The 17,103-nt window shown below is 46.7% G+C and overlaps 1 protein-coding gene across 1 annotated transcript in view; it reads right to left on the reverse strand.

The window, feature by feature from the left end:
• Nucleotides 1-17,103, reverse strand: part of LOC144098797 (protein regulator of cytokinesis 1-like) — a 41,566-nt gene that overhangs the window by 15,609 nt on the left and 8,854 nt on the right. The window contains exons 3-6 of the mRNA XM_077631667.1: nt 15,517-15,753; nt 10,132-10,299; nt 7,582-7,731; nt 5,148-5,298 (exon numbers count right to left, since the gene is read on the reverse strand). Coding sequence (XP_077487793.1) covers nt 5,148-5,298; nt 7,582-7,731; nt 10,132-10,299; nt 15,517-15,753 — 706 coding nt within the window. The remainder of the gene's footprint in view (nt 1-5,147; nt 5,299-7,581; nt 7,732-10,131; nt 10,300-15,516; nt 15,754-17,103) is intronic.

Here is a 17,103-nt window from a genome sequence, read left to right on the forward strand (position 1 = left end):
AAAATGGGATGTGGGGGAGTAGACTTTCATTTGAGTCGACTTACAGTCTTGTAAACACGTTAACACAGTTTATACACATAGAGAGAGTACATGAGATTCAAACAAAGCAACTTGATCGATTATCCGGACGAAAACAAAAAAGCGAAACTAAAATAACAATCATTATATATATGGTACTTAGAAAAGAAAAATGCAACACTGTATAAAAAATTTAAATATTCATTAATTAAAGCAGCCAATAATAATAAGGGTTGTCAAAGAATATAATCAACAGAAAGTTTCAGCGAAATAGTCAATCTTATTTGATTGAAACAGACAAACACTTGGGCGGTTTTAAACTGAGGTGAGACAGCGCCTCCTCTATTTTTACAATGCCTGCAGCATAGCCCGCTTCGCAATGGGAGCCGCCGGTACGCCTCGCTTCAGTCAGTTGCCGCGCTGCGGCGCTACCAACATGGTTGGACTGCTTGCGGCATGCTTGCCAATGGTGGTGCGGTGCTGGCATTATCTGTCCTACTCCTATACTACGTACCTACACCGCACGTCTGTCAGATTCCTGCTTCGTAGCCCTTCTTGCTTAGCTCTCGATTCATCCGCGGCGCAGCGCTTTTTTCAACGACAATTGGCTGGAGCAGCAGCTTTGCTCGCCGTTTGCTCAGGCGTTCGCTCCGCCTTGAGGACTTGAGGACGCTGCTCCTTGCCAGATGGATAGAGCGTTGCAAGTTGTTACGTTTGTTCCTTTCGTGGCACCATGATTAACGAAAATTGTTTTGCACGGATAAATGGTGTGGTCCGCGACGCTGACGAGGTGCCGAGCTCGCAGCAGCACCAGTTAATTATGGCAAGCATGGCTGCTGCTTTCAGTTTTGTGGAAAGTGTGGGAACTTTTAAGCTCGTTTGTAGAAAAGAAGGCTCCGCGGTGAGCAGCGGCATGAACAACGCGCTTTATGACGTGCGCGTACCCAACAGGCAGCCTGATTACTATGAGGGATGCAGAGTGCCGTCTCATGAAGAAAGAGAGAACGTTTAAAAAATTCTCTTCGTCCGCTTTTCGTTGTCAGGCGCCACTAAGATGGCACTCTCCCTCAGAGGCGTAGAGCAGGCGCGAAGGCTAGCCAATGGGGGAGAGCCGGAAAGGAGGATAGGAGAGGGTGTTCGAAGGTCAGATCGGCCGTACTCGGCGGGCACTGTAAAAATAGAGGAGGAGCTGGGTGAGATTATCCCATAAATAGAGGCGAAATGAGAACTTGATTTTTCGAAATTAAAAACTTGAGGTAGCAAAATATCTTTGTGAGCTGCAAATGTAGTGAGATTACTATTCGCAAAAAACTACTGCACAGAAACAAAATAACATAAGATATGCTCACATAACAAAGGCAAGGCATTGGAAATGCAGTCAAGCCCGCTTATAATGAACCTCATGGTTGCGCGGATTGAGTAGGCCGTATCGGAGGATGGTAGTAAGCGGACTTCCCTTGTTACAGCAAAAAGCTGGAGGAGACACTTGAGCTCAGCTTGAAGGGTATGAATGCGAGAACGTTAATGATGGTTGGTTAATGATGAGCAACCACTCATGACCAATCATTCACTTAAAGGGACAGTGAGAACTCTATCAATTTTTTTTTTTTTTTGTAAAATCTGATAGTTCTGCATTTCATGGCTTTGTTGCCGCTTGTCCGGAAGCGAAAGGTGCATTTATTTCAAAGAAATTTGGATTCGAAGTTGAAAAAGATTTTCCCGTCGCTCCAATTCAAACTCGGCGCCCTCTTATGACACCATAGGACGGAATGACGTCAAACATGACGTAAACTCAGACTCCGTGACTTCTGGCGGCTAGCGGTGCGGTCTAGCAGCAGCCAAAATGAAAGCTACCGTCAACGCACGTTGAAGGAATCTATTGCGGGTTGCTACAGTCGCTTCGTTTACGTTTGCACCGGTGTCTTGCCAGCAATATGATGGATCCCGTTCCCGAACCCAACAATGAAGTTCTCGCAAAACCTCGGGCCTGCATTTCAGCAACCTCAGCCCTACAGAGCGTGTGATACTTTTGAGGGAGCACAGTTGGGTTAGGCGCCAGCAGGCAGTTTTCCCCTTCCTCAGTAAGCAGCCGTTGCTAATTAAATGTAACCCCAGGGCGGGCAATCGCGATGGGGCGAGGACAAGGTTGGCTTGTCGCGCGCATCGGAGGCTGTCCAGGGCTTTGGGGCCAATGGATTGTGGTTCCTTGAATAGCGCTGTTGCATGGTGCAGCTGGTGGCGTTGAGGAGGTTTCCCATGGTTGCAACGGACAGTTTTTTTTTTTGTTACAAAAACGGATGGGTGCTCAAGGGCGCTTGCGTTCAAAGTTGGCGGCTTGAAAGTAAAGCTGACTCACGACAGTTCAACGGGTTCCGTGCGTTTCCGGAGGTACGGGGTCCACTGGATGAGGATCTCTCGCTCGTGAACTACTATTTGGCAGGATACGAGGCTTCAAATAGCCGCTGACACTGGACAATTTTTTCCATCATAGGGCTAATAACACTCTCGTGTTAAAATACTACAGTAATCAATCGTTATAACGAAATCGCTTTACTCAAAATTACTTCCGGTTCCGACTTAAACGCATGCATTTCAGGTCACATTACTCAAAGCGCACCAAGAGCTTGATCCACTTAGAGCGAAGTGGCGAGCGGAGGCATTGCCGCCGCGGCGCCGACCTTTTTGGGCATTCATTGTCAAATTAATACAGCCGACGAATTAGTCTCAGGCAGGCAGAGAACAGGCCACAAAAGTACCAAACCTACGACCGATGACCTGCCTAGTAACGAGTAAGCGAGTGCAGAGTGCCCCCAGCTGTTTACAGCGGATGCCAATGGAAGCGTGCCCGAACCGGTTGCAATCGCGTCGCTGGTGTCCCCCGTGATAGAATCCAAACGAAAATAAAATTTTCGCGACGCTTTGCGGTGCCAGAAAACCGCGCTCTCTTGGATGCCGAAAAGTGGCCAAAAGACCGCGGACAGACTTGCGACGTAGCATTCCATGGGGTGCGCTTGGTGAGCAAAATTTTTACCGCTCCAAAAAACATTTCTGGTGCTGAAACGTGCCAGAAAACACAAAAGAAATGTCCCCCTGATTATGAGCCCATTCATGCTTGCGAGTAGCGAGCGAGGTGAGCTTTCGGCAACGAACTTAGCTGTTCCCTGGCTGTCGTAGTCGGCGCTATGCCTAACCGTTTCAAACCGGCCAAAGCAGACGAAGCTCTCAAAAGCGCGCGAAAACGTCATTCCCAAAGTTCTCTCTTGAAACGAGAAGGCAACCGGCAGGTCGCGCTTGCAGATGTGAACAACGATGCTGTCGAGCTCCTACCTGGCCGCAAGCGACTGTTGGTCGCACGCCCTTTGCAGTGTTTGACGCGAGGAGCTATGTTAAAGGCGCATTTATAGTCCGACAAGTTCAGCGCGCGGGCGCTCGTTACTCGCAGTCAGTTGTGCTATGCCAGTTTCGCTACGCCGGTCGAAGCGCCACCCCATCTAACATCGATGCGCCCAGACGCCGCGCGTCACTTTGGAGCATGCGCAGAACGATCACCGCCTCGCGCGCCGCTCGACGCGAGATTGACTATCGACGCGAGATTGACGATCGACGCGAGATTGACGATCGACGCGAGATTGACGATCGACGCGAGCGCATCACCAGTTTTCTCCGCGCGATGCACTGTGGGTCGACGTGGGCGGCGTCGCCGGCGCACAATTGGAGCAGGAGCCAAATCTGCACCGGGCACGTCGGGGCACACTGGCAGCCGCCGGTTACATTGGCCGCTGCAGTGCGCCGAACTATAGACAGAGCTTTCACCAACGCAGCATGCGTGTGCGCACGCGCGCTTGCGTTACGTCGGACAATTTCGCGCCTTAACAAATCGGGAAGACGACTTTGGGGAAGCCGGTCTAGAAATTGCTTGGCGCTCGTCATAATCGGCCTGCATCGCAATAAAACACCGCCCCTAGCTTCGTTGCGCTTTTGACGGAGCAAATAGATTGATAATTTGCTGAAAACGCGAAAAATCTGAGCGTCGCCAGCAGCGAGTCAGGCTGCCAACATGGCGGGTCAACGCAACCACGGTGTTTCCCCGGTGATTTTCTCGAGTCGGTCATGCTTGATTCGTGCCATCCGACTAGACAAACGGTCTAAATGCGTGGTAGGGTCATTGAATTTTGTTCCTAGACATCTGTCAACGGCGCGTACGCGATGCTGCACGAACACTGACACTCGAACCGTAGAATTAGCACAGTGTCATCGACAACGGTGCGCCGAAAAACTCAATTGCAAACTTCACAGCTGTACACATTGGGGAAAAAAAACTGCCCAGCATTCATGCGAAGCCCCTATTGCAAAACCGTTCAGTTTTCAAGATCACGCTGCGTACATATAATGAGCGACTAATCTTTTTTTTGAGCACAACGAACACAGCCTCAGACTCGAGCCACGGCATTTCCGTGTAGAGGTCTGAAAGGCGGAAGTCAGGACAGGAGGACAAAGGCAACAAAGGTTCATGTCCTTCCCTTTTCTGTCTAGCTTCTGCTCAATCTCAGCGAATGGACCACAGTGTGCCATGGCCGGCGGTCTGCTTCGCACCGACCGTGTACATGTGCATGCGTGGCAGTTTTGCAGCAGAGAAAACATCACTCAGGCTCTTCAATAAGCCGTCGCTGACAGCGGAAAGGGCTCAGAGACGAGAACTTGCAATTGCATTTTCTATCAAATGCGTATGAGGAACCCTACATTTTTAAAATATGCATAACAAAGTTGTGGTTTTACGTAACAGGTACTAGCCACGATGTGCTGGTAGACTATGTCATGACCCCTTTAAGCTAGGCAAAAACAAGATTACTGAACTAATTCACTGAACAAGCAGTTTGCCACTGTTTGCAGCGCGCTAGGCATAAATGGCAAGTCACTTGATTTTTTCCCTGTTCTCAGAATGCAAAAGTTAAGAACCTCCAGCAACGCTCTAGTGTTAAAATCAATGCAGTGCCTTACGAGACATCAGCAATTTGTAGCATCAGAGTTCGAGTCAAACGAGCTTGCGTGTGCATCAGCACAGGAGATCAGGTTACTGCAAACAATAATGAGAAGCAAATGCGAAAGCATGCACAGCCAAGCACACGCACCTTCACTGTCTTCATCCTTTTCAAAACGGGCTTTACGTTCCGGTACACAGCACCTAGTGTAAAATGTCAGAAGGTCATCTTTTGTGCTGTCGATGAACTCCTTCACCCTCTCCTTCTTCATCTTTTCGTAAACTTCAAGCTGTTGCTTCAGCTGTCGAGATAGATGCAGTCAAGACATTAGTGATGACGTTAGCTGGTGCAAAATGGGAAAAAATAAGAGACCCACTGTGTGAGCAGTAAAAATAACTGGAGCTGCAACGAATCCGCATTCTATGAAAAATGTGTTCTTGGTGGGCAAAGGCGAGCAATGAAGAATCAGTTGCAAGGACAAGCTCAAATTTAGTCAGAGTCTGGTTTATGGGGGTTTAACGTCCCAAAGCGACTCAGGCTATGAGGGACGCCGTAGTGAAGGGCTCCGGAAATTTCGACCACCTGGGGTTCTTAAACATGCACTGACATCGCATAGTATACGAGCCTCTAGAATTTTGCCTCCATCGAAATTCGACCACCGCGGCCAGGATCGAACCCGCGTCTTTCGGGCCAGCAGCCGAGCGCCATAACCACTCAGCCACCGCAGCAGCCCATTTAGAGTCAAATGCTCAGCTAAATTAGTGACAATTCTTAAAGCTGGAAGAAGTTAGCAGCTGCACAGCTACCATAGCCCTCCATAAAGCCAGCGACAAAATTCCAATAAGGACATCCAGCAGGGAGACACGATCTCGCCAATGCTATACACTGCCTGTTTGCATGTGGTATTCAGAGGCCTGAATTGATGGTGTGATGAATTTTTATGGCGCAAGGGCATCTGTGGTCAAAGAGCGCCATGTCACATGGTTTTTCTTGTCTCAAGGCGGGGTCAAAGACCCATTTCCCAAGCATTTCACCCGAAAGAAGCCGAGCACCAGGCTGAGGAAAGCTTGCACCCATAGTATCACTGCTGGGTACGTGGTAGCACTAGGGATTGCACTCCGCACCTCACGCAAGCAAGGCGGATGCTCAAACAACTAGACCACCGCTGCGGTGTGATGCCTGAATCGAGAACAGCTGTGGATAAAAGTTAATGAAGAATACTTAAATAATCTGCGATTCGCTGATAACAATGCCTTGCTGAGTGACTCAGGAGATGAGCTGCAAAGCATGATCAATGAGTTAGGCAAAGCAGAACTGTAGGCCTAAAGATTAACATGCAGAAAACCAAAGTAATGCTCAACAGTCTGGCAAGCGAACATCAATTCACAATTGGCAGCGAGGTGCTGGAAGTGGTAAAAGTCTACTTAGGGAAGGTAGCAACCGTTGATGCAGATTATGGGAGGGAAATAACTAGAACAAAAAGAATGGGTGGAGCGCATATGGCAGGTTCTCTCAGATCATGAATGCCAATTTAACATTACCCCTCAAGAGAAAAATATACAACACTGGTATATTACCAGTGCTCACCTACGGGGCAGAAACGTGGAGGCTAACGAAAAGGGTTCAACTTAAGTTAAGGGGAGCGCAGCGAGCTATGAAAGAAAAATGATTGGTGTAGCGTTAAGAGACCGGAAGCGGGCAGAGTGGGTGAAAGAATGCGGGTTAATGACATCTTAGTCCATATCAAGAGGAAGAAATGGGCTCTGGCAGGGCATGTAATACAAAGGCAAAATAACTCCTGGTCCTTAAGGGTAACGGAGTGGATTCCGAGAGGAGGCAAGTGAAGCAGGGGCCGCAGAAAGTTAGATAGGCGGTGTGGGCATACAGTGGGCGCAGCTGGCAAAGGACAGGGATTGGAGAGCCATGGGAGAGGCCTTTGCACTGCATTGGGTGCAGCCAGGCTGATGATGATGATGATGATTCCTTATGAAACTAAAATACAAGAAAATCTAAAATGCGGTCATCCGCGCAAAAATGCGAACGTCAAAAAAAGCACAACAGCATTTGTAATGCTTTCGCATTCTCGCACTTAAACCGGTTTTTAGTGTCTGTGCTTAACTTTTTTGGGTTGACTTATACGCTGTGAATATTGTACACATTGCGCGTTGGGCGTTTTCAGAGCTTTTTAGGATGTGTAAGCGAAATCATTGTGGAATTTGTGCACCCTTTTCTTGAAGCCTCAATTTTAGAAAAAAAAAACTGCACAAACTGCCCTACTAAATACGGTAATTCAAAGAAAAAGAATGCCTGGTCTCTGGAAGTTTAAAGTAAAGAGCCTACAGCAATATGAATTAACTACGCGTGAAGCTCAGGATGCCGATGGACGCTGTGCCTTTAAAGATCCCATTTCCAAGAAGCGGGCATGACTGTCCAAAGCAGCACTGCTGCCGATTTCTTGAAGCTGTATGGGTGCAAGCCAGCAGCAAAAAGAATTTCTAGGAAAAACACTCAATAGAAAGTAAAGCAATTCAACCTAAAAAAAAAGATGTGCCAATGCCATCTGATGTGGAATGGCAATGCTTACCGCTGATAAAGAACTGAGCGTGATGGCCTCATGGGAGCGCCTGAAATCCTCTTGGTCCTGTGGTTCAATGTCCAGGCGCTCCCAAAAGAGCGCTACCCGCTCCATAAGTGCCGCATGCTCTTTCCGGCGCTCCACTTCTAGGCTTTTGAGCTGCATGTAGGTTAGTAAAACAAACATTAGAGAAACAGGCCCCAAGAAACAGAAGCCAGTGCGATGGAAACCAACATCCAGAGCTGAAACAAAACTTGCCATTTGCAAAAAAACTTCTTGCGGCAGTTAACTAGCCTTGGGATCAATCGCCAAGCACACTGTACCCAACTGGAGGTTAATCTGCAGTCATAGGTAACGTTTCCAGTTTTTTTTTTGTTCCCTATATTCGAAGCTGCACTCCATGCTTTTGCCTGTTGATCAGTTGATCACACACCATCAATCACAGTGACCCAAGCACTGCCAACTTATGACGAGCACCTCTGCCACTTCAGCTCATCTCTGAAGTCTCGCAATCTCAAAGGCTACTAGGGAGGTTGCAAAAACGCCTCACAAACATCCGTTCACAGCAGGAGAATCAGCAGCACAGAGTGCGAAGACTGCTTTCATAATGGAACGTCTCAACAGCCATAGATTGATTGGAGAGGCAGCTATACTGACGCTGAATAAGATGAGAGGCATATTCATATGGTTGTCGTGTCCTCTTAAAATCTTCCGCTGAAAATCGAGACGAAAAAACAAATTCACGGCTTCTTTGCTTAGCAATCGGTGTGCAGTAAGGGGCTATCGTAGGGGCACATTTTTTTCCATTCAACTGCGTTTGTAGAGTTAAATTTAGTGCTACGTTTATAAGTTTGATATGCGTGGGTTCCACTGTAATATGAAAATTTTTCCAAGGGCACCTCAACCGCAGAAGCCTAGTAAACACGCATCTACAGCCAAGCAAAAGGATGAAAGCACTGCCAGCACTACAACTTACACTACCTCCCTACAGCAAAATTTCAATTTCTTCTGGCAAGTATTCTTTATCATTGCCTACAGATGACACACATCAAATGGCCTTTTTTTTGTTCCTGTATGTCATGCTTACAAGGTTAATTTATAAGTATTTTTCTTACAACTCCTTACAGCAGAAATATTTCGCAGCTCTCGACCAACATGTCATGCTTACAAGGTTAATTTATAAGTATTTTTCTTACAACTCCTTACAGCAGAAATATTTCGCAGCTCTCGACCTTTGTGAACTTTGATACAGTGCCACTGCTGAATGTACTACTTGTCCTGTTTCGCCATGTAGTTTTGCTGAGCTAAACCTTTTCATATGAATAGGCCTCAACAAGCCCAGCAAGAAGCCTTGCTTAGAATTACCAGCACTATTTAAAGCCGCAAGAACAGTGGGTTGACTTAAACTCAGCATCTATAAACTTGAACATCCGCCTTTTCTGTTTGAAACCTGGTGCCCGGATTTCAGTCAGTTTCTGACCTTTACTTAAAACGCAAATGTAATTAAAAGCTTTTTTCAGCCCAGAGTACATGCCTAGCTACCAAGACATTTAAAGGCAGAGTTATGCAACCTTCAGGGAACATGTATTTTTGCATGCTGATTCCAAATATGTAATTTAATTGAATGTAAAACCATCCTTGTGCATTTGTGCATTGTTAGGTAATTTTTTGGAGAGAGATTTTAGGGAAGATTGCTGCAGGGAACTTGCTGAAATATATCCCATTGGTTTGTCTTGACATCAAGGAGTGTAATAAGGGGAAAATTATCATCCTGCATATCGTAGAACTTGAGTACAAGGTTTTTAATTTGCCACTCCAGAAACAGGGATACGAACCTTTATTCCTATTTCTGAGCAGACAACTTCAAATCCTCATACTCAACTTCTATGACAGACAGAATGATAATTTTACCCTTATTGCACCTATTAATGTCAAGACAAACCAATGATAAGCATTTCAGCAAGTTCCCTGCACGGGAATTTCTTAAATGGTCTCTCCAAACTACTTGCACACATATTGCTTAAGTGCACATGGACTTCTTTCACATGAAATAAATGGCATATTTAGAATCAGTACACAAAAATACATGTTCCCTGAAGATTGCACAATTGTGACTTCATTAAAATTTTTTTTTTTTTCAAACACCACCTGATGTTACTGGACTTTTTTTGAGAGTCCAGCCTGTACCTGTATTCGTAAATACTTCATACCAGCAGGTACACTGCTGCAATAAAAGGAGTGTATACATGCAACAGCTTTTTTTCTATTAAAACTATTTCTTGGGGCTGGTCTATAGCGACACTTCCTTAGGATTTCCTGCTTTAAAAATTCACGTTCAGGATTTTGGCAACCTTTAATGTTGGCGGCATGCAGTTGGCTGTAGTTTGGCCAAAGCTAGCAGACGAACAGGCTTGCACTCGACCATTCTTTTTGGAAACATACAGTGCCAAGCTGCACTTGGACACACTGCATCCTGACAATGCATCCCCCCCCCCCCCCCCCTTTTATATGGACCAGAAAAGCCAGCAAGAAGCTATGAAACTTCAAACTTTGTCTCACCCGCAACAGATACCCTTGCACAAACTCCATGTTTTTGTCGGAGAGCACAAAGTCATCTCCGCCAGCAACAATCTGCTGCTCTAACCCTTCCTCCGGGGACAGGTCCAGGAGGTCCAATTTAGCGATTATCTCGCTACGCAATGTGGAGAACTTGCAGTTTCTTATGGCCTGCAATCAAAAGAACACATGATCGCACTGCACTGCACCAGAACACAAACACAGGTAACAACATTAGCTCACTGCTCTGTGACAATGACATGACACAATGCGAGACAGAAACAAGAGCTAGGCAGAGTTAGTTGCATAAGTGCACACACAAGCAAAAAAAAAAAACATTTTTTAGAGCAACAGCCAGACAAAGAATCTTTTCAGGCTAAATGGCATGGTGATCACATGTAGTTACCAAGAGCTCCCATGCTTCCAGTCGTTTAACAAGAATATTACGCACGTGTCACATGGGAAGTCTCTACTGGCAGTTAAGTCTATAACCTCCAGAATTCTTGATCAACGCTGAACTTGAGACTGCTGCAATGATGCTGCATACCCCAACCACCACTGAAAGATTCCATAATCTTGTGCTGCTGCCATCGCCACAGATGGTCTCAAATATGCAAGCAGCCGGCCTGCAGCTTTAACCTAAAAAGTTACCACTAAAAGTCAATCACTAACAATGAAATCCGTTGTAAATAACCAGACTAAAAGCATAAGGAACAAGGGGGAACCTGTGGTTGCGGTATAAGGTCTGGCTATAGTATGGTACACATGACATCACAGGTTTTCTTTGAGACCCCTTCCCCAAGTTGCTTTCCATGCACTGCATTTCCTATGCTTTAACTTTGACCTCATCAGCATAATTTGGTGAGCCAGGATAAATAATAAGCTCAGAAGGTACTCCAAACAGAAATTAAGCACACTGTAGTTTGAACAAGACCCATCATCACTATAGTGAATCATGAAGAAATGTAGTAAAAGAAAAGAATGATGTTAAACCCCATAAAAAAAAGTGGCCATTTTGGATGCATATATGAAAAGCGAACACAAAGCATTTAAGAAAATAATGTTTGGACATCAACTCCATTTATTTGGAAACATCCTGCTTATCAGTGTCAAGCAACAGCAACAGCACATAACTGGGCACCAAAGATTTTGCAGCAACCAAAGGTTCACTGCAGTGCTCACAAGTGCCGCTGGCTAACTTTCTAGAAACATTTGCAATGAGACAGAGGCCAACCGAGCAGCATGCAATAAATGAGCGGGTCTCAAAGCAAGAATGGATCAGACTGGTGCTATCCACTTAGTGTTTTAAATGATGACCACAATGTCCTGCACTACAAATTGTTCCAGAACAAAACGGCCCACAAAGACTGCTTGCACAGGAAGTAGCAGATGGAAAATGTGCACACAAATGCAACATGAGCAGATTTCGACTATAGTAAAAGGCATGGGAACACAGCTTCACTGCTTTGAAGGTGCAAAGACTGCCTGTGAATTACAGCACGACTGAAAGCTTTGATAAGAGAGGCCGGATGCTGTTCAAGACCAATGTTGCCCTGCGCACCCAAACTATCTTAGGATGAGTGCATTTCCTTCAATCCAGAGTGACACACCTCTTATGGTAAGAAAAAAAAAATTGCCGGTAGTAGTTTAGCTCTGGTTAAACCTGGAGTGACACGATAGCTACAGTTGGCTGAGCTGGTCCTTCACCTTCGTCCCACTTGACACGGCGCATGCGCACAGCTGTTGCAGAACCGGTAGCAGCAGCTGCTCAGCACCACGCGGCTGGTCACGTGACCAACCACGCGACCACGTGGCGGCGCCACGGTCACGTGGCGGCACCACGGTCATGTGCCACCGCCACGATGAAGGCTCGAAATGCTACCGTAATGCTGCCGTCGCTACAAAAATGCGCCCGGCAAAGTCTATTTAGAGGCCTCTTCACAAGAACACCCTTGTTTTTCATACACTGCTTTCAACATCAAGCATCCTTTCTCATGTGTGCCGCAAGTAACCGGTCAAAAGTCTGCAGGCCATAAGGTTAGCTTTTAGCTCTGCAGTACAGCTTTCAAAATAGCCGTCAAGCCGTAAATTTACGCGAGGCGAGAAGAACCGATGTCCTAGTCTTTCAAGGCCTTTTTAGTCTTTAATGGTGCCGCGAGCGATGCACTACGAGACTCTGAACAGGCCGCGGGGGGCTAAAGACTTTGTACCAAGACTGTACATTTACATGGTCTGTGACAAAACAAGCTCAATGAAGAAACATGTTATATACAGTTAAACCTGGATATAACGAAGTTGAAAAAAGCTCCCGATTTTTCGTTACATGCAGGTTTTCGTTACATGCAGGTTTCGCGTGAAGGCTCGTCAATTGTTTTTATGACGTGACACGACTGTTCTTACGTCGCCGCGCACGTGGAAGTGCGTGGCGCGAAACGACTGCACCATGTGTCTGCGCATAGGCGACTTGGTGTAGAGAGAGGAACTCGAGCGAGAGACAGCGGGAATCATCGTGCCTGCGTGCTCTGCCGAAGCGCGATTGGTGGCCCCGAGAGGGACCGTTGAAAAAAAAAGCTTCCAAAGGAGCTTTGAGAGAAGAGGAGAGGCGGCGTTATTTTACACTGAAAAATTGCGTAATTGCTGCCTGCTTCTTCGGCACAAGTGCAGGCAGGACACGCCGCTCCAAAGAAGCTAAATCATGTAGAGCTCCTTCATCGTCGCGCGAGCCGACGAAACGGCGCATAACGTCCATTGCGTTCATCACCTCCTTTGCAGTAGGCACGTCACACGGATCTGCATCGCAAGCACCATCATCACGATCATCTTGCACGCTTTCAGCCAGTGCTGCATCAGTCATTTCCTCTGTAGCCACGGCGGCGTTGTCGGCAAACAAAAAGTCATCCAGTTCAACGTCGTCGGGTACACCACCGTTAGTGCGTAGCTCGTTCCACGCTTCGGCCACATCGGACGGAGTAGAAACGTCTTCCTCGTCATCGGCACCAGCCTGTGCGTTTCTTGCTATTCCGGCCTTTAAAAAGCAATTCCTAATAACTTCTGCCCTGACCTCTTGCCAGGATGCAGCAAGCATCTCGACTGCTTGATAAATATCAATCTTCATCTCCCGTTCCAGCCGGATGTCGAGAAGAATCTTCTGGATTAGTCGGCATCGGTAACAGCATTTAAAACTGTTAATGACCCCTTTGTCAAGGGGTTGTATTAGGGACGTGCAGTTGGCCGGGAAGTAGTGCAGTTCGATGTTCGAGAGCTGCAGGCCTTCGACGTGGTGCGCCGAGCAATTATCCAGCAGTAGGCAAACTTGACGGCCTTGCCGCTTGACGTCCTGGTTAAATTCCGTTAACCATTCTGAAAATATTGGCCGAGTCATCCACGCCTTGGAGTTCGCCACATACTTGACGGGCATACGCTTCGTTCCCTTAAAACACCTGGGACGGGCACTTTTGCCGACAACCAGCGGGACTCGCTTGTCTGTGCCGTCGAGGTTGGCGCACAGCAGAATCGTTATGCAGAGCTTGCTCTGCTTTCCGCCGCGGCAGTCATCGCCTTTTAGTGCTAGCGTGCGGCCCGGAAGCATTTGATAAAATAGAGCTGTCTCGTCGGCATTGTAGACATCGGCCGCCTCGAAGCGACTCAGTATTCCAGGCAGCTTGTCAGCCACCCATGAAGCAGCAGCATCGCTGTCTGCGGAGGCAGATTCGCCGCTGATTACTCTCCCGACGACACCGTGTCGGCTCTTGAATCCCTGCAGCCACCCGTTGCTTGCCTTGAAATCGTCATGGCCCAAGATACACGCAAAGTCCTTTGCCTTCTGTTGCAAAATCGCGCCACTAATGGGCACATTTCTGGCTCGCGTGTCCAAAAACCACGTGAACACTGCCTTGTCCACATCAGCATATGTCGACGTCTTCAGGCTTTTTTTCTTCGAGCTTGTTCCCGACTCCACTGCGTTTCTGATGTTGTGTTCCGCACTCAAAATCGTTGATAGGGTGCTCGCTGGAATGCTGAAACGGGCGGCAATGTCCTTCTTCTTCTCGCCCGCGGCGACTGCATTTAAAATTGCAAGTTTGTCTTCGAAAGACAAAACTGTTCGTTTTCTGGCAGTAGAACTAGCAGAACTCATCATGACCGACGACGCAGTTACAAGCGGAGACGCACGACTACACGCCGACGGCAGGCCTAGCACCTCCAAAACAAGTCAAACGAACCAGCACGAGAGCACAGCTGACACGCACAGACGCAGGACAAACGCAAAATGGCGAATGCAACGCGTCGTCCCGTCGGTCTCGTCCTCCTTTCCCCCCTCTCCTTCCTTCGCCCTGGTAATGAAAGAACCGGCCATCAGCGTTGCTTTTAAAGTGAATTCTTGCACATAACTGTGTCTAAGCCATTGAAACATATGGAAATCACAAAATAAAAATGCTTTTTTTCAAATCCATACATAAAAAATGCAACAAAAGAAATCAACCGCCGCTACAAACGCCACCTGGTGCCACGCTACACAAGCAAAGCCTGAACAGGCTGCTACGTTGGGCACGGGGCGGCGCTAGCCGCGCGCTAACCGTCGCTATCATCATCATCGCTAAGTTCGCTTGGTCGCGGTGATCCCAGGCGTTCGTGTAGCTGTTGGCTCCGTACAATACTAATATTCACTAATATAGTGCATTTATTTGGTCGAATTTTCCTTAAAAGTGCAAAAAGTAATGACTGATCAGCTTTGCGAGTTCGTTACATCAAGGTTAACTGCCGCAACGTTTTCGTTACATCGAGGTCGAAAATACATGGGCTTCAATGGGGGCGGCGTTAGGGAATTCAAAAATTTCGTTAAATCCAGGAATTCGTTACATAGAGGTTCGTTACATCCAGGTTTAACTGTATACTACATTCACTCAAGAGATGACAATAGGCGTTCAATGTAAATCAGTAATCTGAAACTGAAAATTTCTAAGGAGAGAATGGTGTGCTATGAAGAATGAAACGATGGGAAAAAAAAGCTTGGGTATTGTGCTGCTGCTTACAACAATGCCTTTCAAAATGAAAGTTCAGAATGGAACAAGAGTGCTGAACTGATGAACTCCCAAGTGGCTTTGCAGTGGTCTGCTTTCAAGTAACTTCCAGGCATTGAAAGTGTAGCGTAATGCTGACATCAAATTTAAGAGTTTTTTTAAGATGATTAGCTGAACGATTAGACTTCCACTTAGGCCTGTGAATTCCATCGAGCCCACAACTCACTGACCATTATGGCACTTCCTGGCAAAGAACTGACTGAAGGAAAAGGGTGCTATAGGAGAGGAGACGAAGATGGCATGCATGCTGCAAAAAAAAGGGGGGGGGGGGGGGGGCAAACCACAGAGTTGGAAGTAGCACACGACTCACTTTTTCCTGCCGAAGAGCAGCCACATGGCGGCTCAGTTCAAGCATATCACTTTCCGACAGCAGAGAGGTACTGCCGGACAAGGCATGAGGCACTTCTTCCAAGCTGCGGCATAACTCCTTCTCCTCTGCTATCAATTTGCGAGCTTCTTTTTTACGGAACTCTTTTGCTCGTTTCAGCTTTTCCACAAGCTCTCTAATTTTTGTTTCTCTGTCCAAAATGGGCATCTCTTCAGGTGGCTGGAAGAGAACAAAAGGAAGTAATTGGGGGCAAAGTAATTATGCAGAATCCAAAGAAAAGACAAAAGATGGCACGCGCACATATGCACGACTAAGCCCAAGCTCGCTCTCTATGGCCACACACTTCGTTACAACATTTCCGGACACTAAGCTACGCATGCTATACAAAGCAAGACCGCTCAATTTAATTTGTCCTTGTATTTCAGCTACTGCCGCATTATGTATAGCATCTCCTATAAAGGGGAGGATGAGGGTCTTACAAGTTGTGTTTTACTTAACACCTTAACATAGAATACCAATTTCAAATATCTCACCTGGAAAAAAAATACATGGCAAGACAGCATCCTAACTGGGTCAAGTCTTTATGGCAATTTTTCAGTTTTTAAGAAAAACCTTTAGGATGCGCTGTGAATGTTTAGAAATGTCTACATATTTTAAAGCTTTTCTTTTAACCAAGAAAGTACCATAAAGGCACGTAAGAATTAGCCCAATTTGAATGTTATTTTTCCTTGCATTTCCTTCCAGGTAAATATTTGAAATCAGTATTCTGTGATACACTTGCATGTCAAGTTTCAGCAAATTATACTGACAATAATATTTTGTGACCTTTAAGGGTGGGGCAGCATTTTTCGAGTGTAATGCTGTAATCACATTCAGGGAGTCAGTGTAGATAACATCGTTTTCAACGTTTTACTTTGTGACCGAACCCGCGTCTTTCGTGTCAGCAGCTGAGTGCCATAACCACCAAGCCACTGCCTGGAGTGGTAGGAGACTTCTAGGAATCTATGAATGTTAAGTGGAGAAAGAGAAATTCTGCATATATGAATTAGCCATGATTTCGCACTGTATATGAATGTTGTAAACATTCTTGTTTTTGCCTTTGCCAACATTTGCTGACCAGTTTATTCCACAGAGCCGCCGCAGTGGCTCAGTCGTTATGGTACTTGGCTGCTGACCCGAAAGACACTGGTTGAATCCCGGCCGCGGCAGTTGAATTTCGATTGAGGCGGAATTCTAGAGGCCAGTGAACTGTGTAATGTAAATGCACGTTAAAGAACATCAGATGGTCGAAATTTCCAGAGCCCTGCACTATGGCATCCCTCATTGCTTGAGTCTTTTGTTCCAAGAGCTACATTTGGCTACCAGACAAGCATTTCGCTGTGTTCCGGAGAGGGCAGTTGTGCGCATGCACCGTTACCATGGCAACCACAAAGGAGCAGGTGCAATGTGAGCTTCGCCATCGACGCGCCCACTCCACCACCGCAGCCGTGCGTGATGTCACGCGGATGAACAGTTGTGCGCATGTGTCGATACCACGGTAACCAGAGAGACCCCACAGGTGTGACAAGA

The sequence above is a fragment of the Amblyomma americanum genome, chromosome 7 (genome assembly GCF_052857255.1).
Source record: "Amblyomma americanum isolate KBUSLIRL-KWMA chromosome 7, ASM5285725v1, whole genome shotgun sequence".
Classification (NCBI taxonomy): domain Eukaryota; kingdom Metazoa; phylum Arthropoda; class Arachnida; order Ixodida; family Ixodidae; genus Amblyomma; species Amblyomma americanum.